We start from the raw sequence: 23,857 nt of genomic DNA on the forward strand, positions 1-23,857 counted from the left end.
TAGAACGGTTTCTGAATGACACGAACAAACAAACTTATGGGGCACTTAAAATCGAGATTTTGGGGCCTGAAAATAAAAAATCTCAGATTTTCTGATTTTCCCTGTAATTTGTATCCTAAAAGCTGTGTACCAAATTTTGACTTTCTACCTTGTCGGGAAGTAACCCTAGAGGTTTGAGAGACATCCAGATTAAGGTATCTATGAATACTGTACCATGCGTGTCAGTGCGGGTGGCTGTTCCTGCACTGCCCTCTACTGCCCACAGACGCTAATTACACATTCTGGACATTCGTGAAAACTATTGGACGCGTGAAAGAGAGCTCATCGGATTCCTCCAGTGTCAAGATTCTGACACCTGTGCTTGTATATGGTGGTCACCCGTACACCCATAAGTAGCTTCTACTCAGTCAACCTGCTTCGCTTTCGAGGTCGCGTGAATTACGGGTGATTTGGCCACGGACAAAAGTGGGAATCATTGGCTGAGCTTCTCTCCTCCCACGCCGATGTTTGCACGACCTTCAACGACATTCAGTGGGACGCGTCAAGTATGGTACACTCATTCCCAAGGCCCGCACAACGTGGGGGATCACAACACGGATTGTGCATGTACTGTTCACACGCGCACTGTACATTGGCACGTGTACGCGCACTGTACGTCCACGTGTCTTGTACGTGCGTCTCGAGTATTTTGGTTGCTATGTTCACACGATAATCCGCTTCGTTGAGCTATCGTTAGTGATAGCCGAGTGGCTTCTGAAAGAGAGCTACGTCGCTCAGTGGACTTTACCTGGTAAAATAAACATTTATTAATTGATATCCAGTTTTTAGTTTCAAACAATGCCCGTGGCGAGTCCACGTGACCACTCCCGCCGATCCCGCGAGACTCCCGCACGCCACGTGGTCTAATCGTGAGCACGAGGTGGGTGCCACGTGGCGCGCGGCTGTAGAAATGGACGAGGTAAGAATTCCCCTAGCAACACACGTTAACAGCATTACCATAGCAACGCATTGCCATCGTTACCATAGCAACGTTACTTCTTTCGCACCGTACGGAGCCAACCGTGCTAATCGGAGGTGCGCGGGTGGAGGGCAACGCCACTATATTTCAAAGTTATTCTCAAGAATTAGTTTTCAGTCCACCATAGCCTTACTTTACTCGCATGAATATAAGCAATACACTAGTATAATTGCCATAGTCGTAAATTACTGGTGCGATGGGTGACCAACAATAACTTGTTGTAACAGTGAAACAGCTCAAGTTGGGACCTTGCTCACGGCCGCCATCCAACCCCGACATCGTCCATGGCTTCTACATCCAAATCCCAGCGGCCCCAAAGGCACAATGAGCACCCGCGAAAACTCCTCCAACACATTTGTAAATACATAATACAGTAACACTTTGTCTGTGTGTAGCCTTAACATTTTAACAGGCGACGTTTCGGGCAATGACCTTTCATAGCACATCGAGTTACTGTCGTTTTGAAGCAGGAAAATGCTGGCGGCGTCTCTCCGATCTGCGCGTTCCTCGTGTTTGTCTCTCGGCGTACCTCCATGACTTCCCACCTCTCATTAAACATTCGCACAGTTGTAATATGATGTTACAGTGACGATTATCCGAACCGATCGTGGGCCTCCCCCCTAGCTCGACTCGGCCTCAAGTGAATACAGTACCTGGTGCGGTGTGTAAACATCTAAACTGGGGAGTCAAAGGCGGCCGGGCGTGGCCACCCACTCCCTCGTGTGCCGTCCTGGCCTTAATAGGTGCTCGCAAACAGCACTTGCCCCAACAGTCTGTTAAGGTGATGGGGAGGATATTTGGCTTGGGGGAGGTTCGTGAAGGACGCTGCTGCTACTGGGCAGTTGGAGGCAGTCTCCCTCCAACAACAACGGAGGGCGGAGGAGCGACGCTCACAACAACGAGCGGGGCGCGGGGCGTATAAAACACAGCAAGTTGGCACGGTAGGGGGCACAGGTGGTGCCATCTGCCAATCATCTCAGTCAACCCATGGTCTGTCCCGTGACATGCCAACAGCAGAGCCGTTGACACTTCACGTGGCCTTAAAGTGCACATCGCCTGGCACAAGCGACGTGGTGACGTCACCGTCGGTTCTCGGTGGTGGTGGTGCGGTTGTAATGAGTTGTGATGGTTGTGGTGATGGTTGTGGTGGTGGTTGTGGAGGGTGCTTATGCTGTCGTGTTGTTGAACTGGTGAAATATCACCGCCAATCTTGTATCAGGCACTAAACTCGGTAACATCTGCGAGTGTCATTTACAATGAACACACACGTGGTGTGAAACAGCGTTGGCAGTGGTGCACAACGCAACAACTCAACACTTTCATGAATAACGCTGTGTGGCATATATATGACGTTTCAGGGAATGGGCCTTCTTCATAGCACATGGTAAGGGGGTGTTTTTGACGCACGTTTTGAGTTTGCCAGTTAAGATATTCCACAGGACTTTATCCCAGGGGTTGGCGACCAAAATAACAAGACGTGAAATTATTTTTAGAACTCAATAAAAAATCTCAATATTTCAAGAGCCGCCAATGCGCTGTGGTGGTGAGACGGTGCTGGTTCCCTTCATAGATAACGTCACCAAGCAGCCCTTGATGATACACTGGAAGAGCTGTTCTAAAATGAAACCACTACAGCAGGTGGAAGAAGGGAGTAAGTAGTCCACACGAGCCGTCCTGCTTAAGGGATCGTTGGCCACAACCTCCGATGAGCACGCCTGGCTACGTACCGTGCGAGAGAAGTTCAGCAAGCAGCAAGGATGGTTCCAGCGAGATCTCTTCCCCAGGAGCTCCTCCCCCACCCTGACCCCCCTCTTTCCTGCCACTGGGGTTTCACCCTCCTCTTCCCTGCCTTTATTGTCAGTACCCCCCTCTCAATACAAACTAAACAGTTTAACGCGGAGGCTTTCGCGACCAATATCCACGAGCCTTTTTGCCCGTCCGAGGAGGGGTGTATTGCAGTAAATCTGACACTTGCAAGCGAAAAGCAGAGTGCGAAGTAATATATGAATTGCATCAGTGAGTGTGCAATTAGTAAGGGCGCGGTGACACGGATCTATTGCATGTGAAGGTTGTAATCCCTTGTTCATCACGACGTCCTTTTTACTTCGATGTCTCAACAGCAGCGTGACGGAGACCACGTGACGTCAGGGCCTTTGTAGTGAGGACTGTGAGTTGACGCCGAGGAGGGGGGAGGAGGCGCCTCGCCCCCCCATGTGGTGACGTCACCCGCTAATTATTATGAATGGAGGTGGGGGGGTCCATTTGGAGGACGTCACCTTATAATGATAAGGGGGCTGTTCGATGTGGAGTGACGTCACCTGGTAATGATTATTAATGAGAGGGGGGTGGGGGGGGGTCCATTTTCAGGACGGTACCTGCTAATGAATATTAATGAGGGGGGACGTCACGAGCGTTAAGGACATTGCTGGGTGATTGTAGGAGGTATAATCGAGGGGCTTGTTTTTACCGATTCAACTTAAAAACCCCTTATGGACAAACAACTATTTAATAGCTATTTTATTTTCACCAGGTAAAGCCCCAACTGAGCTCTCCATCTCTGTTTCAGAAGCGATCTGGCTATCACAAGCTCAACGAAGTGGCTCATATATTATAGTGGAAATGTATCGCAGCGAAATACTCTAAACGCGTGTTGATTATAAGTTTGGAGGGAAAAACCGGAGAACCCGAAGAAAATCCATGTGACCACGGGGAGAACATGCAAACTCCAAATATACAGCAGGCGTCAGGGTTGGGATTGAACCCACGACCTCCTGTAACAGCTCCACCTCTTCGCCAATGGCCATTCTATTTTCTCTTCCCTCCCCTCGCCCCTTTACTCCTTACCGTACCCCTCGATCGCTGTCACCCACTACCTTGTAGCACGCCCCTGTCAACTACATCATTCCATTCAGTCACCGCTTTGTAAACTATGGGAAGCGCCTTGAGTGAAGGTGCTCTCTAGATATAACTCAGATTATTTATATGAGTGAAGGTGCTCTCTAGATATAACTCAGATTATTTATACTGGTAGGAACGAAGTGGACCAGACCACCAATAGATTAATGTGTCCGTCCGTCCGCGTTTGTCCGTCCGTCCGTCCGTCCGCGTTTGTCCGTCCATCCGCGTTTGTCCGTCCGTCCGTCCGCGTTTGTCCGTCCGTCCGTGTATCAACATCGCCCCCTACTGCAAACACTTGGCATGACCCTGTCCGACAAGATGGCCGCCCGCTCCCCCTGCGATCTGTGAATTAAACAAGATGGCCGTCGCTTCCGGCGCATCACGGCAAAACTTTAAACTTCGCTTCAAAATTACTTTACTGAAACGCAGCACGTTTATTTAAAAACAATTATTTTACTGAAACGCAGCACGTTTTTATAACACAGAGACAAGAAACATTTATTAACACAGAGACGAGATACATTTAATCGCCTTATTTGTGCACGAAAAGCACGGCACGAGGCCTAGTGCGGCAGGCTTCGTGAGGCCTAGTGCGGCAGGCTTATTAACACAGAGATGAAACGCAGCACGTTTATTTAAAAACAATTATTTTACTGAAACGCAGCACGTTTTTATAACACAGAGACAAGAAACATTTATTAACACAGAGACGAGATACATTTAATCGCCTTATTTGTGCACGAAAAGCACGGCACGAGGCCTAGTGCGGCAGGCTTCGTGAGGCCTAGTGCGGCAGGCTTATTAACACAGAGATGAAACGCAGCACGTTTATTTAAAAAAAATTACTTTACTGAAACGCAGCACGTTTTTTTAACACAGAGACAAGAAACATTTATTAACACAGAGACGAGATACATTTAATCGCCTTATTTGTGCACGAAAAGCACGGCACGAGGCCTAGTGCGGCAGGCTTCGTGAGGCCTAGTGCAGCAGGCTTATTAACACAGAGATGAAACGCAGCACGTTTATTTAAAAACAATTATTTTACTGAAACGCAGCACGTTTTTATAACACAGAGACAAGAAACATTAACACAGACGAGATACATTTATTCGCCTTATTTGTGCACGAAAAGCACGGCACGAGGCCTAGTGCGGCAGGCTTCGTGAGGCCTAGTGCGGCAGGCTTATTAACACAGAGATGAAACGCAGCACGTTTATTTAAAAAAAATTACTTTACTGAAACGCAGCACGTTTTTTTAACACAGACGAAACATTTATTAACACAGAGACGAGATACATTTAATCGCCTTATTTGTGCACGAAAAGCACGGCACGAGGCCTAGTGCGGCAGGCTTCGTGAGGCCTAGTGCGGCAGGCTTATTAACACAGAGATGAAACGCAGCACGTTAATTTAAAAACAATTATTTTACTGAAACGCAGCACGTTTTTTTAACACAGAGACAAGAAACATTTATTAACACAGAGACGAGATACATTTAATCGCCTTATTTGTGCACGAAAAGCACGGCGCGAGGCCTAGTGCGGCAGGCTTCGCGAGACCTAGTGCGGGAGGCTTATTAACACAGAGATGAAACGCAGCACGTTTATTGTTGTTGTTGTGCATATTGGCAGTGATGCCTGACTCAGCTGAATCTGCAGCCCGGCAGCGGCAGAGCAGAGGCAGCGAGAGGCCTCGTCGCTGCTGCTATTCACTCGCTTATAGTTCTACCGTGTTCACTACATCTCTGTCGTGTTCACTACATCTGCTGTGTTCACTACATCTCTGCCGTGTTCACTATCATCTCTACATCTCTGTCGTGTTCACTATCATCTCTACATCTCTGTCGTGTTCACTACATCTCTGTCGTGTTCACTATCATCTCTACATCTCTGTCGTGTTCACTATATCTCTGTCGTGTTCACTATCATCTCTACATCTCTGTCGTGTTCACTACATCTCTGCCGTGTTCACCACATCTCTGCCGTGTTCACATCTCTGCCGTGTTCACCACATCTCTGCCGTGTTCACCACATCTCTGTCGTGTTCACTACATCGTATTCACACGCAAGTATTTCTACTTGTGCTGCAATCTTTGATTATTTAGCTGCTGGCTGCATGTTTGGTGGCGATGCTACCGTTATAGCAGCACCAACTGCGGTTGGTTCTGGGTCCATGGAAACGACGCTTTTCACTGCGAGTTTGTAAAGGGTTCCAGCAGCAAATGCGGTCTCTGTTTCAGCAAGCATCTTTTCAACGTGGGCGTCCAGACAACCATTGGGGTCTTCAAAGTCGTGGTTGTTTTCGGTATCCATGTCGTGTGCGCGAATAAAAACTCGAAGTGCCAAACAAACACTGCTCAATGTAGTACTGTTATATGAATATGCCAAACGCCCGTTTATTCAACTCTATGTAGACGACATAAAATGCACCAAGGTGCCATTTATTCCCTCTATTTTATTTCACCTTTATACTAGTAAATGCATTCGAGTTTCCCCATCTAAGGTCAATTAATCTCAGATGTGATCGTTTGGAAATGAAAGACTACGAGTCTTTAAATCTCACAGCGTTTCTTGTCAAAACAAACACTTTTAATTAACGTTACACTAGAATACAGTAATTTTTTCTTTAACTCCTCTATACCCGGTCGATATCCCTGTACCGGTACTAAGTATTATTCCTACCAGCCCACCCCGCAGGGTTCTGTTATCGGCGTGCTCCATTGTCCTCTACGTCAGTGGTTCTCAACCGGGGGTATGCGGACCCCTGGGGGTACGTGGCAATGTTCGAGGGGATACGTGAGGTGATTTTAAAAATATGTGAAATTATATCATACATGAGAGTCATTGGTGGTGAATAATCATGTCTGATGAATATATGAACCTGCGAAAATAAAATAACTACGATAATTTAAATCCATATGGTAGCCTAGAACGATATAAAAGACCTTTCTAAACTCATTGATCGTACACAAAGGGGTTTCCGAGAGTAAGCAGCGAGTGCAAACATGACGTCACGCATGCAGAGCGTCGTAAAAAAAATGTATTCGCCTGCAGTTACTTAGCTAGTTAGGAAAATTTCGATTTAAAGCTTTCGTGACTGCAGGGATTCATCTTCTTTGTTCTTTTGGTAAAGTCACGTAGAAGGGAAGTAATAAAATAATAAAAATAAAACAATACAATAATTCTCACGACGTTTCGGCCACAACGCAAGCAGCCGTCCTCAGGTGAAGACCAGGTCTGAGTTTAAGATATGTATTCTAATTTTACATGTTATCAATAAAAAGGGAAGTACATTTAACCTCAGTTACTGTTTAGCATTACAATTGTTTTTTCTTGATACAACACGGGTGGATATATTTACACCATGATTATTAACCAGGTAAAACCTTTAAACCCTTATAAATAGGTTGCCTTTAGAGGCTGACTCCTCTGCTTGATGACGACCGCTTGTGTTGCGATCGAAACGTCGTTATTTATTTTTCTACCTACGTGACTTTACCGAAAGAACCACAGAGTATTGATCCCTGCAGTCACGAAAGCTTCAAATCAAGATAGTGAGAAAATCACTACAAATATGTTGTAAACTAACACTTTACAGTATTTTTATTTTACCAGTTAAAGCCCGCAGAGTTATTCTTTTTCAGGAGCGATCTGGCCGCAAAGAGTACTGGAAGAGGAGAGAGGACTTCGTGATTGCTGCGATTCTCTTATTGATTTGTCTCCCCGGCCTTTGTGTTTAAGACCTTGGCACGCGAGCCAGGCAGGAGACGTGGTTGTCGTTGTTGTGTTTGTCTCTCTGCTGCAGCCCCCGGGGCCTTTCGCTAGGACTGCAGGTTGCCTTGTTTTAAATCCTCGTTTCATTAAACGTTGATCACTGAACTCACGTGGGGGTGTTTTTCTTGAGTGTTTGTTTCTTCAGTGTTGTTGTATCTCCAGCCAGATGCTTGGCTGTGTTTCCATTGCACACGTTTATCAAGATGACACTTTGGTACGCTGCGGAGGACCGGTGCAATGAGCTGCCATGCAGCTCCATGCCACCCGAGTTCGATTCCCGATCACGGCTGCTTGACATGAGTTGAAAGTTATTTAAAGCTATAAAACCTTTGTGTGCCAATGTGTGTCTCTCTCTGTGTTATCTCTCTCTGCTTATATGTCTGTCTATGTCTCCGGTTCTGTGTTTTGTCTCTCTCAAATTTAGCATTCTCTGGAAGAACGTAATCAACCAGGTAGGGTGTTGACTGTTATGCTAGCCGACTCTCTGTTGTATTGCATTCTATTTCTAAGTTTACTAGGTTTGTTTTCTCTTTCATTTATACCTGATGATGATTGCTTGTGTTGCAATCGAAACGTATGCTATTTAATTTTTTATTTTCTCTTGATACGTGACTTTACCGAAATAACCAAACAGTAATTCCTTTTTATTTTGCCCGGTAAGGTCCATTGAGCGGTGTAGCTCTTATTCAGAAGCGACCTGACCACAATTGATAGCTCAACCAAAGTGCTTTATATGAACATTTATCGCGGCCGAATACTCTTGAGACGCGCGCTAATTCTAAATGTGAAGGAACACCCAGAGGACCCACGGGGGAGAGAAACACGCAAACTCAAGATATTCAGCAGCGGGGGGTCGGGATCGAACCCCTGCTGCTGCTGCTGCCTGTGTACCAGGCGAGTAACATCTCTGCCACCAAATACAACCCGCACTCTAGAACACGTTCCCAGCGCAAGCTTGGGCAATGCAGAAACACAATGACAGTCTCGTGAGTGTGAACAAGAGCTTTGTGGTTCATCGGATTCCTCCTGCAGTCTGACGAAAGACTGATGTTGCTTGTCAAGGTGAACTTTGTCTTACCGTGAATGTTTACTTTTAAAATGTGGCGCGCTTACGGTATATTATTATTTACACATCGTTCAGTATATACACATCTCGTTCGAAGGAATTTGTTTTAATATGTATAGAAACCTGCATGTAATTAACGTGCTTTGAAACTGCTTCAGAATCAGGATGTGTAACGAGGCTGGAGGCATCTGACGAGGCGTGGTGCGTGGTGTGTAAAGAGCTTCACAGCTTATCGGATTCCTCCGCTACGAACACGACGATGCTGTAGTCGACACAGCCACGTCGCAAGCTGCTTCCTACTAAACCCTCCGGGGTGAGTGAAGATTCTCACTCTGATCGCTTTGCCGCCCGACCACTTTCAGGCCACGGCGGAGCGAGCGTCCAGTTCGTTCTCAAGATCGGAAAACGCGCGAATCGATATCCGTATCGATCCCATATGAAAATTGTACTTTTTTGCCTCAGAAAAATGTATCGATACATTTATGTCGGCCATAGGAATCGTTTTGGGCGGAGGTTCAATCATTCATCAATCGTAACGGCTAAGGGGTGTTCGATTAAGTCATCTACGCAATGTAAGTAATTGATAGAGAATCGACAAATGCATCTGTGTACCGAAACGACTGCCAAGAATCGATATGCGGGAATCGTTACTCGAGAACCCCACCGACACAACAGACGCGAATCGAGCCTCGAATCGAAACGTTCTGGAGTCAGTTGTAAGTTCACGAATCGATTGTGGACGATTCCCGCTGTCAGGCCCCAGACAGAGGCGACCAGGGGACGACGCGGCGGCGTTTTGCCTCCAAATCTCATCATCATCGTCTCCTCACCCTCCTCCTCACCGTCTCATCCTCCTCACCTTCATTCTTACCCCCCTCACCGTCTCCTCCTCGCCGTGGGGCCGCGAAGATGAAGCGCGATGGCAGACGAAGTTGACGCGAGGGAGCAACACTTCCACAACCGCGTCAGAGAGAGCATCGTGAGTACACAAAGGGGGGGGGGCATCGTGAGTACACAGAGGGGGGGGCATCGTGAGTACCCAGGGGGGGGGGGCATCGTGAGTATACAGAGGGGGGGGGGCATCGTGAGTACACAGAGGGGGGGGGGGCATCGTGAGTACACAGAGGGGGGGGGGGGCATCGTGAGTACACAGAGGGGGGCAGAGGTGGGACAAAGTCATTGTTATGCAAGTCCAAGTCGAGTCGCAAGTCATCAAATTCATGACTCGAGTCTGACTCGAGTCCAAGTCACATGACTCGAGTCCACATCTCATAGGTGGGACAAAGTCATTGTTATGCAAGTCCAAGTCGAGTCGCAAGTCATCAAATTCATGACTCGAGTCTGACTCGAGTCCAAGTCACATGACTCGAGTCCACACCTCTGGAGGGGGGGGCGTCGTGAGTACACAGAGGGGGGGGGCATCGTGAGTACACGGGGGGGGGGGGGCGCCGTGCGGGATGTCGCTGGGTCGCCCCAACTGGACGGCTGGTGGAGGAGGAGGAGACCTCCATCGCCACCGCGGGTGGGCCAGGCTGCATGGCCACAGTCGCACCACTGTGTCTGTAATGTATCTCAACGGGTCTCTGGACTTCCATGGGTCTGTTATATGGTTCATAGTTTGGGTTGCACCTCAGAGCTCTGCATCCTCCTTGACCTGTCCAGTGTGCCACAGAGAATTCCGGCCTCGGATTGGCCTGTTCAGCCATCTGCGCACTCATCAAAACCCAACAAAATGACAAACGTGCCATGGTCATATACGCTGCCAAGCCTGGTGGTGCCCATTCAGACGCTGTCTTTCCGACAGACCTGTTCTTCTCCTGAGGACGGCTGCTTGCGTTGTGGCCGAAACGTCGTGAGAATTATTTTATTATGTTTTATTTTTATTATTTTATTATTTCCCTTCTATGTGACTTTACCGAAAGAACCAAGAAGAAGAGAGAGAGAGAGTTTGGGTTGCATGGCCACAGTCGCACCACTGTGGCCGCGTCTTTAATGTATCCGTGTGTGGAGGAGTTGTGGCGCAGCATCAGCATGGTGGTGATGCTCTGATGTTGCGGTGGATCCACCACCGGTATCTTGGAGAGAGAGGAGAAATACCAAAGCCAGGAGGTGCTGCGATAATATTCGGGGTCCTGTATGTGCGCATGGTGAACGTCTTTCGTACCGCACGTAGCCAGCCGTGATACGCGGAGGTACGGGGGAAGGACAACAAACTAAACACACAAAGACGTTTTGAAGAAGCGAGTTTTCAATCTGGATGACGAGTTAAAAGCACATTGCGACTTCCTCATATCGGAAGGAGAAGAGCGTTCCAGACGGCCACAGAAGCGCGTCTGAAAGCGCCACGCGATGGCCCTCTGAGCTCGATAGCTGCTCTGTCTGAAGGGCGATGGCACCAGCAGAGTTCCAAGCGGAGACATGGCATCGATTACGCAATGGGAGTGCAACTGATTGGGGGGGGGGGTGAAAGAGGAGCGCGCTTTGTTGTGGCGGAGTGGGGTGGCCCTGGTGCCTTGCGACACAGAATCAGCTGCAGGGAGCGTGAACCCGGGGCGTGGGGCACGAATACATTTCAGACACTTTTAGAAGTTCTGGCAAATCGTCTGATGAAAGCTGGATGAGTAATCACCAGCGAAACGTCGTACTCGAATTGTAAATGTTGTGGGTTTACTCTCCAACACACCGGTGCGCTGAAGTAGTAACTAATTGGTACGTTTTGTTTACGTGACACACCTTACTAATTGGCTGTGTCGGGTGACGTCCTTCATCATCAGCTCGTGATTAAAACTGAACAATTTTAAACAAAACAATTTATTTTACCTGGTAAGGGCCCACTGAGATGTGCAGCTCTTTCAGAAGCGACCAGACAAATGATAACTCAAAGAAGTGGCTTATTGCGTGGACAGTTATAGCAGCCAAATACTCTAAACTAATGTTTCTACTCTAAACGCATTACGAATGACCGCGGTGTGTAATAGCCGTAGTTAATGCACGCCGCCTGCTTCACAGCGGACTTTGAAGATCTCCTCTGATGTCGTTCGCAAAAGCGGGGCACATTGCGTTGCCGGCGTCATCGTCCAAATTCGCCAAGTTTCGAAAATCGCCCTTAAAATGACTTCCTTGGAATATCGAGAGCAGTCGTAGCCCCCCCCCCACTACCGGCAGGCTAATGGCCAGGTTCTGAGGCGCCTTGTGACGGCACAGTGACCGCTGCCATTGGAGGGGGGGGGGTTCCCCTTTCAGACGTGTTGGGGTGAGATGTGAATCCCTCTGAGACGCCCCAACATATATAGGAGGATGCTCTATCAAAAACAAATGATGATCATCGTTTGTGTCCATGTTGTCTCCACCGTTCTCAATCGTGGATGCATGCTAATAAAATAACCCGGTGTCGGACATACGAGGACAACGTTTATCATCCACGCTGGCGGATCGATCATGCGATCACTTTCGTGTTCGACTTACAGCATTGAATGTTTTGAGACTTGCGCTTAATGCAAAGCTGTACGTCTTTCGCTCTTCATGCAGGTCTAGTGATCTCCATGTAATCCTGTTTACATCTGTGGCGGGTCTCTGAGTCTCTAGATCTCTAAGTCCATGTAAATAGACTGCTGGTTTATTTAATGGGCTCTTACTGGGTATAAATAAAAACTACTTATTTGGTGACGCTGCTGCGTTGGCAGAAGTGCATTAATTAAAAAAACTCAACACAATCGTCAATAACACTGTAGCCCCTAAAAATGTAATAATAGCAATATAGATAAGACGCTTCCTCTGGCCTCTATGTTGCTGTGAAGAAGGACCATTGCCCAAGACGTCACCTTGTATATATTTTATTATTTTCAGTCCCACACAGTGTTAGTGACGAACGTGCCGAGTGCATTTTTGTGATTAGAAACAGCAAAGGTCATCGTGTCACTCCGGCTTGAATTTACCGCACACAGCCCCGCGGTCTGCGCTGATCGCGACAACGACAGCGCCGATCGCGACGGGGTCGTCCGCCTGCGCCGTGGCTCACGGGTCGTGCCGATGGCCCGTGCTGAGTGGGTGCGCTTCGTCATCGGGTTACCGCCGCGTTGCTTCGCGTCAACGTTGACAGCTCGCGGTCACGTGGGCGCCTGTTTTTGGTGCGACGAGTTGGGCCGCTGCTGTTTTTCCGCGCGTCTGAATTCCTCCTGAATTCCTCCGCTGTTTCTCGGCAGGTGTCTGGCGGCGCCCATGAGCCCGCACGCCGCTCGCGATTTTCAAGTTTGTAACGCTCACACGATGTGAATGTAAATAAATGAAATGTGAGGACGATGATGCCATACAAAAGCTATGGCGTATTTGGGAGAATTAGTTTTTTCTAAGCACGAATGCACTCATTAAATGAAGCACTCATTTAATGGAGTAATAGGCACTGTACTCTGTGAGAGTCTAATGTTCTACGTGTGAGTGTATGGTTCAATATGTGAATCTATCTTGTTGCGTTTTTTATTTTAACAATTTTTTGTCTGGACGTACAATATGTTTTTTTTTATTTAACTGGGCAGGGCGATATTTATCATAACGGGAAATACGATCCGTGGGTATTATTCCGTAGATGTGTGGTGGTGGTGGTGGTATCAGCGTGTCGCGGAAACCCTTCTGCAGTGTCAAGGCTAGGACTGCACCTGGACGGGGTGCAGATGTTCGCGCTTGGAATTCAGCGACTGCCATGATTCACTATTTGATTAAACTATTTTTTATTTCACCAGATAAGGCCCCACTGAGCAATGTAGCTCGTTTTCAGAAGCAACCTGGCTATCACAAATGATAGCTCAACTCGATGGCTTATCATGTGGAAATTTATAGCAGCCAAATACTCTAAAAGTACGTGCGTATTAACTATATTCTTTGGGTCTTTCGGTAAAGCCACGTAGATATAAAAAAAATTCTAGAATATGAATTCCTGCAGTCGCGAAAGCTTTAAGTCACATATTAACTATGATAATACTGCTGCGTGGCGTTTGCTTCACTCACAGCGGTCTTTACAGATCCATTGACATAGTTCGCAAGAGTGGGTCATTGAGTGCCAGCTTCATGATCCAGATTTGCCAAGTTTGAATATTTTGTGGACTGTAAATCACTTGGTTGGAATCTACAGAGCAGTAATCACCACCCTCTTCTGTGAAAACTTGGCAAAACCCTCCTGAGAAAAGAGGCATGAAACCCAAGGGAGGCTTTCGTGAGTAATCTCACGTAATAAAATTGCACAATTAAGTTGGCATTAAAGTTTCTATGCTATTTATCAAAATCACTCGGGAATTCATGGCGTGTGTTGCATTTTTCTGCCCCTGAATCTCGATTGTACTCGCTCGGTGTCAGAAGTAGAGGACAAATTCACTCTAGAAGAAGCAAAACCTTGTCCCGAGCGCTGAGCAGAACGGTAAGCTGACACGGCGGCACGGTTGACATGCCGGGGTGTAAATCATATCAGTGGTGGCTCTCGAGCGAGTGTACGATGGGGGGGGAAGTCTTCCTGGCGTTTCGCCGCTGAGTTGCAGCCATGCGTCCCTGGAAAACGAGATTTGGGTCTTCCCAATCGACGTCCTCACCCGCTCCTGGTGGGACGAGCGTAGTGCACGCTCCACAAGTCCGCCGGGCCAGTAGGAACGGTGAAGCCCTTCCCGTGTTTTGAGTGTGACACACCTCTTTCTGTCGGGTGCAACAGCGAAAGCTCACGGTGATTTCCTGCTCACATATCCCTTCGTGTGTGATGAGCCCGTTGATCCAAAAACTGCTATTAACGTTAACTATTTACATGCCAATTTAAAAACTCGGTCATCATAATTTTATTTATTTATTCAGTTCTCATCAGGCCCCCATGGTATTAACAGGTGCCGTCTCCAGCTTTTATGATCCCCCGTGTTTCTCTCCCTCCATATATCGTATGTGCTGTGAAGGATTATTGCCTGAAACGTTGTCTATTTATATATTTTTCCTTTTAAGGCCACGCATTGTTATTGGCGGATGTGTTAAGGTTTTGTTGGTTTGTCCTAATGTGAGGAAACACTAATTTCTTTAAAACTGCTTGTTGTTGTGTTTAGTTTATTGTCCTTCCCCCGATTATCATGGTTGGCTACATATGGTGCAAAAGAGGACACTTGAAGGGATGTCGGATGTAGCTCTCCGATATCCGCTACTGTGGGCCGTTCTCTAGCACCAATGTTTACTCATCTCATGGCGCAACACCGACAGCACAATTGGGATAACGCTGGGGAAAGACTTAACGTGTTAATGTGTGGAATAATCTTGCAAAAGCCTGGCTTTTGTAACGGATGGACAGAACTAACACATAAACCTGTTAACTCTTGCTTGGAAAGCATGATGTCCTGCTTGAATGAGCATCAAGATGCATTGATGCTCATCTCTCGTTTACAGTCCTACAGAGCCAGTGGTGGAAGTTCCTCATTCCTATTGACTTCCCCACACAGTGGTATTCACTTTGTCGACCCTGGAAAGGTGATGGGCTGAGTCAACCCCCAAACCCTGTGTATTTGGAGTTTGCGTGTATCTCTCCCCGTGGTGCCATGGATTTTTCTCCAGGTCCTCCGGTTTTTCTCTCCACATTTAGAAACATGCGTTTAGATTTTTTGGCTGTTATAATTTTCCACATGATAAGCCACATTTTTGAGCTATCATTTGTGGCTAGGTCGCTTCTGAAAAAGAGCTGTATGCTCAGTGGGCCTTACCTGATAAGATAAACATAGTTTATACACTGTGAGTGTGATTTATTTGTTTATTAGCTGCGTACTGGGCCTTGGTCATAGAGGCTCATACACGTAACTATATATAGAGACCCACGGACTTACAGAGAGAACCATAGCCTTACATAGTGTCCCATGGATCCGCATAGAGAACCATAAATTTGCAATGTTTAATTGTGACCGCATCTCAAGACTCTGCATCAAAACCGTGAGCATGTTTATTTTATCGAGAGAGAGGCAGTCAGTCACAGCCAGAGGAGTAAGAGGAAGGTTTTGAGCCTTGAATTGAACAGAGACGGGGAGTCGACAGCACAGATGACTGGAGAAAGGCAGTTCGAGACTTTGGGAGCAACAGAGGACAATGAGCGACCACCCCACTGAGCGTTGGTTGACTCTGGGCTTCCACAGTAAGCCTTGGTTGCTGGAGCAGAGAGAGTGCATGGAGGGGAGTAGAGTGAGTTGGGAGGGGAGAGGTAGGAGAGTGTGTGGAGGGGAGTACAGTGAGATGAGGGGAGAAATAGGAGAGTGTGGAGGGGACTAGAGTGAGGTGAGAGGTAGGAGAGTGCGTGGAGGGGAGTAGAGTGAGATGAGAGGTAGGAGAGTGTGTGGATGGTAGTAGAGTGAGGTGAGAGATGAGAGCTAGGAGAGTGTGTGGAGGGGAGTAGAGTGAGATTAGAGGTAGGAGAGTGTGTGGAGGGGACTAGAGTCAGGTGAGAGAAGGGAGGTAGGAGAGTGCGTGGAGGGGAGTAGAGTGTGTGGAGGGGAGTAGAGAGAGGTGAGAGGGAGAGTGAGTCCACAGAAGTTCTTGAAGATGGTGATCGTGATCCTGCTTTCAATCATCTGAACCCCTTGTCCGTTTACTCACTTGCAGATCTGCTTCCTGCTCTTCACCACGCTCTACATTGTCTCCTACGTCACCATCACGAGATACAAGAAGAAGGCGGACTTCATATCAGGTGCCCCCTGAGCTCCATTATCTGTGTCAACAACGGAGTGGCTCCGGTGGATTACCGGTCTCTCCTTTGGGCGCGCCCTCCAGGAGATGTACACAGCGGGGTTCCCTCGTGATTTGTGAACTTGCTATCCGCGATTTTGGCTTTCCGCGAATCACATCTGGAACTCTACATGACTGCATCGAGAGAGAGCAAGTGATGAGAGAGAATGTAATGAGATAACATGATGAGATAACTTGATTAGAGAGATTGAGAGAACTTCTCGAAGCTTTAGAAGCATCTGCAGATGTTGCGCGTACAATATTCATAGGCCAATATCATTGTTGTCCTTCCCCGCACCTCCGATTAGCACGGTTGGCTATGTACGGTGCGAAAGAAGTTCAACATACATACATTACAGCAACATTATTTATTTACTATTTATTCACGATGATCATGAATAATGAGGGAATACTAATTTGTGGTGCTGGTCTACAGCAGAGCAGTGGCTATAACTAACCAGCCTTCTCCTCTGTACGGCTGATGTTGATATGGAGCAACAACCACAATTTCACATTGAAGCGGTTGAGCCAGATGATTGCATCAGGAGTAGCGGAGTGCTGCGTCACTGCTGCATCGCTGCTGTGATGATGCCTTTTTCACATAGGTCTCTGTGTAAGTCTAATGTGAGTGTATGGTTCTACATGTGAATATATAGATCTCTGTGAGTGTAATGTTCTCTGTGTGTATGGGTCTCGTGTTAATCTATAGATCTGTGTGAGTCTATGGGTCTCCATATGAGTCTGTGGGTCTCAGTGTAAATTTATAGACCTCTTCTTGTGAATTAGCCATTGAGTCCTGTCATGTTCCATGGTATGTTCGGGGGTGAATACAGTCACACACCACCAGAGTTTTTAAAATCCTGTTTGTTCCCTGCCTGTGGGGCATGTACATTCCTGTTGAGGCTCTTATCGCTGCCAGGTGTGGGTAACAACCCACACCTTGGGACGCAAGAGTGTTAGTGGTTCGCGTAGATGTGTGATGCTTCCAAACGTGCTGGGTTTCACGGCGGCCATAAGATGGTAATACAACTGTTTGGTTTGTGAACCCATCTGTGTGGACATTTAGCGTAATTCCCCTCCTATCTTGGTTTTTTTGGGGCACTGCGGTTCCATCCCACGCACGAAACCCGCGTAATAATAATAATAAGAATGCGATTTGTAATGCGCCACACAATGTCACGGACATCACTTCTGACCCGCCCTATATTGGACATCTGTAAAAAAGAGATTTGAAGCTTATCGGATTCCTCCAGTACAAATACATATTCTGACTGATTTCTAAATTACCGTAACTATGGAGCCAGGCGAAAGAGGGTGTGGGGCCTTTAAAATAGAGGTATGCATGTATGTATGTTGAACTTCTTTTGCACTGTACGTAGCCAACCGTGCTATTCGGGGGTGCAGGGAAGGATAACACATTAAAGACAAAGCCAGTTCTAAATAAATGAGTTTTCAAACTAGGTGATTTAAAAGTGCATATCTCCAGTGGCTTCCTAATATCAGAAGGAAGAGCGTTCCAGACGGCCGCAGAAGTGCATCTGAAAGCGCGCATTGCAGTGACCGTCTTTGTTCGATGGTTAGCCAAAAGCCGCTCGAGTCTAAGTGTCTCAAAAAGTCAGTGGCAGTCCCGGTCCTCAGTGTAGACATTTATTATGTTCTGAAAATATCTTGAGACTCACTCAGTGAGGCTTTGCCAAGTTAACAAATAACATTTCTATTACAATCTTGATTTGAAGCTTTCATGACTCTTTGGTTCTTTCGGTAAAGTCACGTAGATATTAAAAATTAATAGATCGCGACGTTTCAATCGCAACACAAGCAACCGTCATCAAGTGAAACAAACACAGCAGGAGATCTGCTGACGTAGGAGAAAGAGCTGCTGCTATTACAGTGGAAATCGCATGGGGGGGGTGGCGATTAATTAAACGTTCACTCTTACAATAGACCCCCAGACCTGTGCTTCAAGTTTCGCATTCGAATAGGAAACACTATTCACACAGCGCTTATTTTTCCAGCTGCCAAACCAATGAATTACGTTCACGTGACGGAGCACGTGCAATGACTTGAAGAGCTGTGCCAGAACCTTCTCTGCGTTTTCTTTGCTCGCCTGGCCTCAACATCGGGCTGCTTGCGATAAACAGCCATAGATCAAATTTTAAGCTGAAGCACCCCCACCGAGAGTGCATAAGCAGATGGGTGGACTGCGTTTGCAAGTATTTGTCAGCGCGCGTGTCGATTTCGCTTGCCAAGCCCCGGCAGTAATTGCCGGAGAAGCTCCCGGCACGCGAGCGACGAGACGTATGCCCCTCCTGGTCCTTGTTGCTGGCACCTGCAACCGTCAACAGCCGACCCAACGTGGTCGCCACTGCCATCACCATCACCACCTGAATCTGGGAATCACGGCCACGGGAGACAAACACTCTCACCCGAGAGAAACTCGCATTACCACGTTTTGCACGGTGGTGGTGGGACATGTGTGTTTACGATGCAAGTCTGCACACATTCTTTAAATAACAAAATAATTTACATTTTGTCGCTATTTCATCCCGATTGTGCGATCTATCAAACTAAACTATAAACTATTTTTAAATCCTTTATCTTAAGTTCACTTGCTTGCTTGCTTGCTCGCGCGCTTACGACTGTGCAAATCTTTCGGTCGTTTTTAACCCACTTCCCGTGATCCAATCGAGTTGACAGTTTGCACACAGATTCGTTGTGCGTGACAATTTATTTTGTGAAAATGTTTTTCCAAAATTTAACACTTTTTAGGAAAAAATAAATTATATTTAATTACCAATTGCTTAATGGTGGCAGGCAATCATCTGACCCATAGGTGGCAGCCATCTCAAGCCAGAGGACGAGAGGACTCTAGCCGCCACGCATATAAAGGATTTATAGTGAAAAACGTTGTTTTTATGGGTTCATTTTTTATTTGACCAGGTAAGGCCCACTGAGCTATATAAAAAAATTTCAGAAGCGACCTGTGGAGGGAAAAAGTGGAGGTCCCGGAGAAAAATCCACGAGACCACGGGGAGAGAGACATGCAAACTCCAAATATACAGCAGGTGCTAGGGTTGGGATCGAACCCACGACCTGCTGTATACTAGGCGAGGTAGTTAACATCTCCTAGCCAATGCGGCGCCACCGTAACGACGGGAGGCTGCCCGCAGGACGGGAGAGCGCTGCGGTCCGCGTCATCATCGGCGCCGTCAACAAAAAACCAACGACTCCTTGGTGCTCCTTAACTAAATACTCTCACCGGAGAGAAACTCGTGTTTCCACTTGTTGTTTGGTGGTGGTGGCGGTGGGACGTGTGTGCTTGCGATGCAAGTCTGCACAGATTGTTTAAATAATTAGTTGGTGTCTTCTGCAAATTTGATACCCAATTGTGCTATTATCAGTCGCAACTCTCACAGAGCAGTGCGACCCTTCGTGTAAGAGGATGATCCGCCGAACCGAACACCGTGGAGCTACCCCTGAGATCCCTTTAAGTAGAGAACTCTGATCCACACGCAGTAGGGGGCAGCACTTTCCCCCTCGCTCTGCTTACGAGAGTAATGTTCGCCACGTGACAATTCCCATTGATCATTATTTTCTCAGGACTGGCATTTAGGTGTTTTCTCTGCAGTGGTGGGTGACTGGGCCTAGACCATCAACTCACTGCACTAATCAGGTTGTCTGAAATTGAGGCCGGGATCTCAGCGGAGCCAGCTTGGCACTCTGTACCATGTTCTTGTGAACGCGCGTGATAAGGGGTTCTTCCAAACACGTTATTACCGTTTTTCCCCCCGAGTCCGTTTAAAACTCCGTTTCAGCTTCACCATTAATCTCACTTACTTGTCTGACAGTGTTATTTTTTATTGAACTTCGGTTGTACAATACTCACAAATGTGTCCTTGTAAAGTTGCTAAATTTACTATCTGACCGGGCAAATGATCTGTCTAACCTTCAGGCCAAATCTTACACCACGTTAGGCCTCTACATTCAGCACATACAGTCAGTGCCACGGCAGACAATCTGTCCTGCATCCACTCGAACTTGCTTGCCCTCAAAGGTTTTTCAGGGCGGTGGTGACTATGCTCCTGGTCTGTAATCCAGCGCCGTGGAGGCAGCGAGGGTTGGCGGATCAACGCACGAATGTCTTCAAACTCCCTTCCTGTGGACGTTGCCAGGAGAAGTCTGGTACAGCAAATGTGGATTCCACCTGTTCCATCTCTATGGTATAAAGTGTTACCCCCTCACATGTGTGAGTGTTATATGGGTGCTCTGGTTTTCTTCCCCGTGTAAACTCACTAATTAGCTGATAACACCGTCATATATAGAGGGCCGCAGAACTTGGGGGGGCAATTTTCTGTCGGCTCACAATCATGTGGCTGCCGTCTGTGGTTCCTTCTCATTCCTCTGAATCGTCCTCTTTCTGTCTTTGAGGGTGAGCAACTATTGTGTGGTAGCACATTAGAAGCTTAAATAATTATTAATAAGTTTAAATAATTATTAATAATAGTAGAATATTTCGTGATTTGTACCGGGCTGTTGTGAAATAAAAAAAACAATTTAAAAAATAGCTGTAGAATACTACTTTGAACGAAACGAGTTGCTAAGCGAGCAGCAAGCCGTTTTAGTCATCCATTCATCGGCTACAAAAATTTCTTACACTCCAGATACGTGCGGCGAATTGTGAACGTCTGCCATCCTATTGTAGAGAACTGGCTCCCACCATGACAATGTGGTCGCTATGGGTGGGAAAGAAAAACCCACAAACGCCGCTCTTCTCTTTACCCAGCAATTCGGTGAATTGTATAAAATTATATCTTGAGAATCTTTTTTTGTGACATCGAGGCGAATGGCAGCGCCTTTCAATTGTCTGTAAGAGTGACCTTAACCCCGTCGCGCAATGCACGACCCTGAAATAAAAACTGGAAGAATCGACAAATCCTCATCACCCTGCTAATTGGTCACCCCATTGCTTGGTTGAGCAGAGTCGCGGTATGATCATTGAGCTTTACCATTGTCCATTGTGCTCGTATCCTATGACTGCTTCACGCGGAATGCACCCGATCTCATCTGATCTCGAAAGCCGAGCAGGTTTAAGGCAGGGCAATGTTGCATGGGGTGACAACTGTCCATTAAATGGGTGTCATAGGTTTTATTTCAGCACAGGTTAAACCCATTTGGCATAAATGCTATTTGTTTTCGATAGGGACCTGGGTACAGAAACCTGGTTACAGCAAAACAATAACGAGACAAAACAATCCACAAACAACTGTACAGGGTGACGTTCCAGTGGAAACCGTACAAGGCTGGTAGCACGCATCGCATACAAACCCCCCATTAAGATTTCATAGCAGAGCGATTCATTTCACCAATGTCACAGGCGGCTGCTGTGCTGTTCGTAGCAGGGGGGCAATGCAGAAAGATCTCATCCTTGTACTTCACTCATACGCTCCAACATCTCTGCTCCTCCACATCCACCAAACAGCACTGACCGGTGTGGTGAAGTATGGTAAAACGACCCCCCACCGACGACCCTCATCCAGCAGCGGGAAGACCCTCATTCAGCAGCGGATTGACACGATGGGCCCTGTTTGTGTACACGTAGAAAAGAGTTTGTAAGCCACGGGTAAATGTTTTGAGTGGATGGCGAAGGGCGACTGAGAGTTTGTATTGTTAGGTTCCTCGCCTGCGGCGGATCTGCATGGCGAGCGATGAGAGGGCAGGGAATGATGGGAATGCGTCGACCACGTGCACGGACTCGCACGCCCTCCCACGTCCTTTCACAGGCCCCCCTGGGTTCGGTGTGTGCTCTGGCAGCAACGGCAGCAACGGGGATTGAAGCATTACGAGCGACAACCAAAACATCACGCAAACAATTGTGACAAATTGATTGGTTGGCGCTGCTGCTGCATTGACAGTGGTGCAAGAGCAACAAATAACATCAAATCTCAACAGAATCAGGATATTTATTTATATTGGAGGAATCCGATGAGCTCTATGAAGCTCTTTTTCACAGATGTCCAGTCGGGGCATGGGGTGAGAACGTTACAACAACAAATAATCCAAAAACACAATCGGAATGCAAAGTACATTATAGGAAAGGTAAACAAATGACCCCCACTGAAAAACATTGGGAGAAACCCAAGAAACCGAGACGCATAAACCCAAGAAACCCAAATGAGTACCTGGTGCGTTGTGTAAAACATCAGCATTGGCCAGACGTGCTGCTGACCATCACCCCCCGCTCGTGTGCCTTGCTGGCCGGCCTTAGGGGCTCGTAACAGCACTTGCCCCAACAGTCTGTGAAAGGCTATCAGGGGATCTTTGTCTTTATGTGTGTGTTGATGGTCATTTCCAGCAGCAGTTTCTCAACTCCAGTCCTTGCAAACTCCCTACAGCCGTCCTGGCGGCGGTGGCTACGCTGTGCGTGGCCTATAATCCGGCACTGTGGAGGCAGCGAGGGTTAATGGCTCGCGAACGAACGCTGTGAAATTCCCTTGCCATGGGCATCGAAGAGGTGCCCATACCCTGGCTTGCCAGGGGAAGGCCGGTACAGCAAGCATGTGGGCTACACATAGTGTATGTGGGCTACATAGTGTAGCATGTGGGCTACATAGTGTAGCCCACATGCTCCATCTATTTGGGATAGAGTGTTGCTCCCAAATGTAAAAAACGAATTGAGTGGCAGAAAACAATATATATAGGGGACCGTAGAGCTTGGAGCGGGAATTTGTCACCGGCGCACTGCCTGGCTGCTGCCGTCTCACTTGTCTGTGGTTACTCCGCATGCCTCTGAGTCGTCTTCTGTGTGGCGGTGACGCAGTGTTACGAAATTAAATTAGTATTATTCAAATTTGTAAACGACGAGAACATCCATCGCAACAGAAAAATTAAGCGCAGGCCGGCAAACAAGAAGATTCTATGGCACACAAAAAGCTCTCAGCCTTATCACGTTTAGTTTTATATAGCAGCGTTGTTCATGCAAATTGCTTCTCACAATCGCCGAGAAACCACAGTAGAACCAGGCAGTGAAGCTGGTGCTTCCAATGTGTTTTCAGTCCTCTACATATTGAGATGTTTTGAGCCGTTAAATGAGTGTTCATATATGTTGGAGGAAACCGGAGCACCCAGAGAAAACCCACATGTGTGAGGGGGCAACACTCAATCTCATACAAATGGGACAAACGGAGATTTGTCTGCACTTTGCTGTACTGCGATTAGATCATTTGACTGCTATAAATGTATTGCATAACACTTTGTGTGTTGTTGAAACTTTACCTAATTATGAATCTTTCATGATCTTATCCTTGAGTTCTATTAGCCAATGGTTTTATTTTTGTGAAAGTTATTGTGAAGTACCCGGGTTGCTCCTCGTGAAGTGTG

General features: G+C 47.2%; 1 protein-coding gene across 5 annotated transcripts in view; it reads left to right on the forward strand.

The window, feature by feature from the left end:
• Positions 1-8,244: 8,244 nt before the first annotated feature.
• The window catches only part of LOC144736681 (protein LMBR1L-like), a 45,043-nt gene continuing 29,430 nt past the window's right edge, over positions 8,245-23,857 (forward strand). The window contains exons 1-3 of one of the 5 annotated variants that reach the window (XM_078619274.1): positions 8,245-9,737; positions 15,161-15,241; positions 16,358-16,442. In XM_078619274.1, the coding sequence (XP_078475400.1) occupies positions 9,678-9,737; positions 15,161-15,241; positions 16,358-16,442 (226 nt within the window). In that variant the 5' untranslated portion in view covers positions 8,245-9,677. Of the gene's footprint in view, positions 9,738-12,697; positions 12,806-15,160; positions 15,242-16,357; positions 16,443-20,678; positions 20,701-23,857 lie in introns of those variants that run through there. The other 4 variants (XM_078619275.1, XM_078619279.1, XM_078619276.1 and 1 more) reach the window with 4 other exon arrangements.

This window comes from Lampetra planeri, chromosome 62 (assembly GCF_965212315.1).
Source record: "Lampetra planeri chromosome 62, kcLamPlan1.2.h2, whole genome shotgun sequence".
NCBI classification, from domain to species: Eukaryota; Metazoa; Chordata; class Hyperoartia; order Petromyzontiformes; family Petromyzontidae; genus Lampetra; species Lampetra planeri.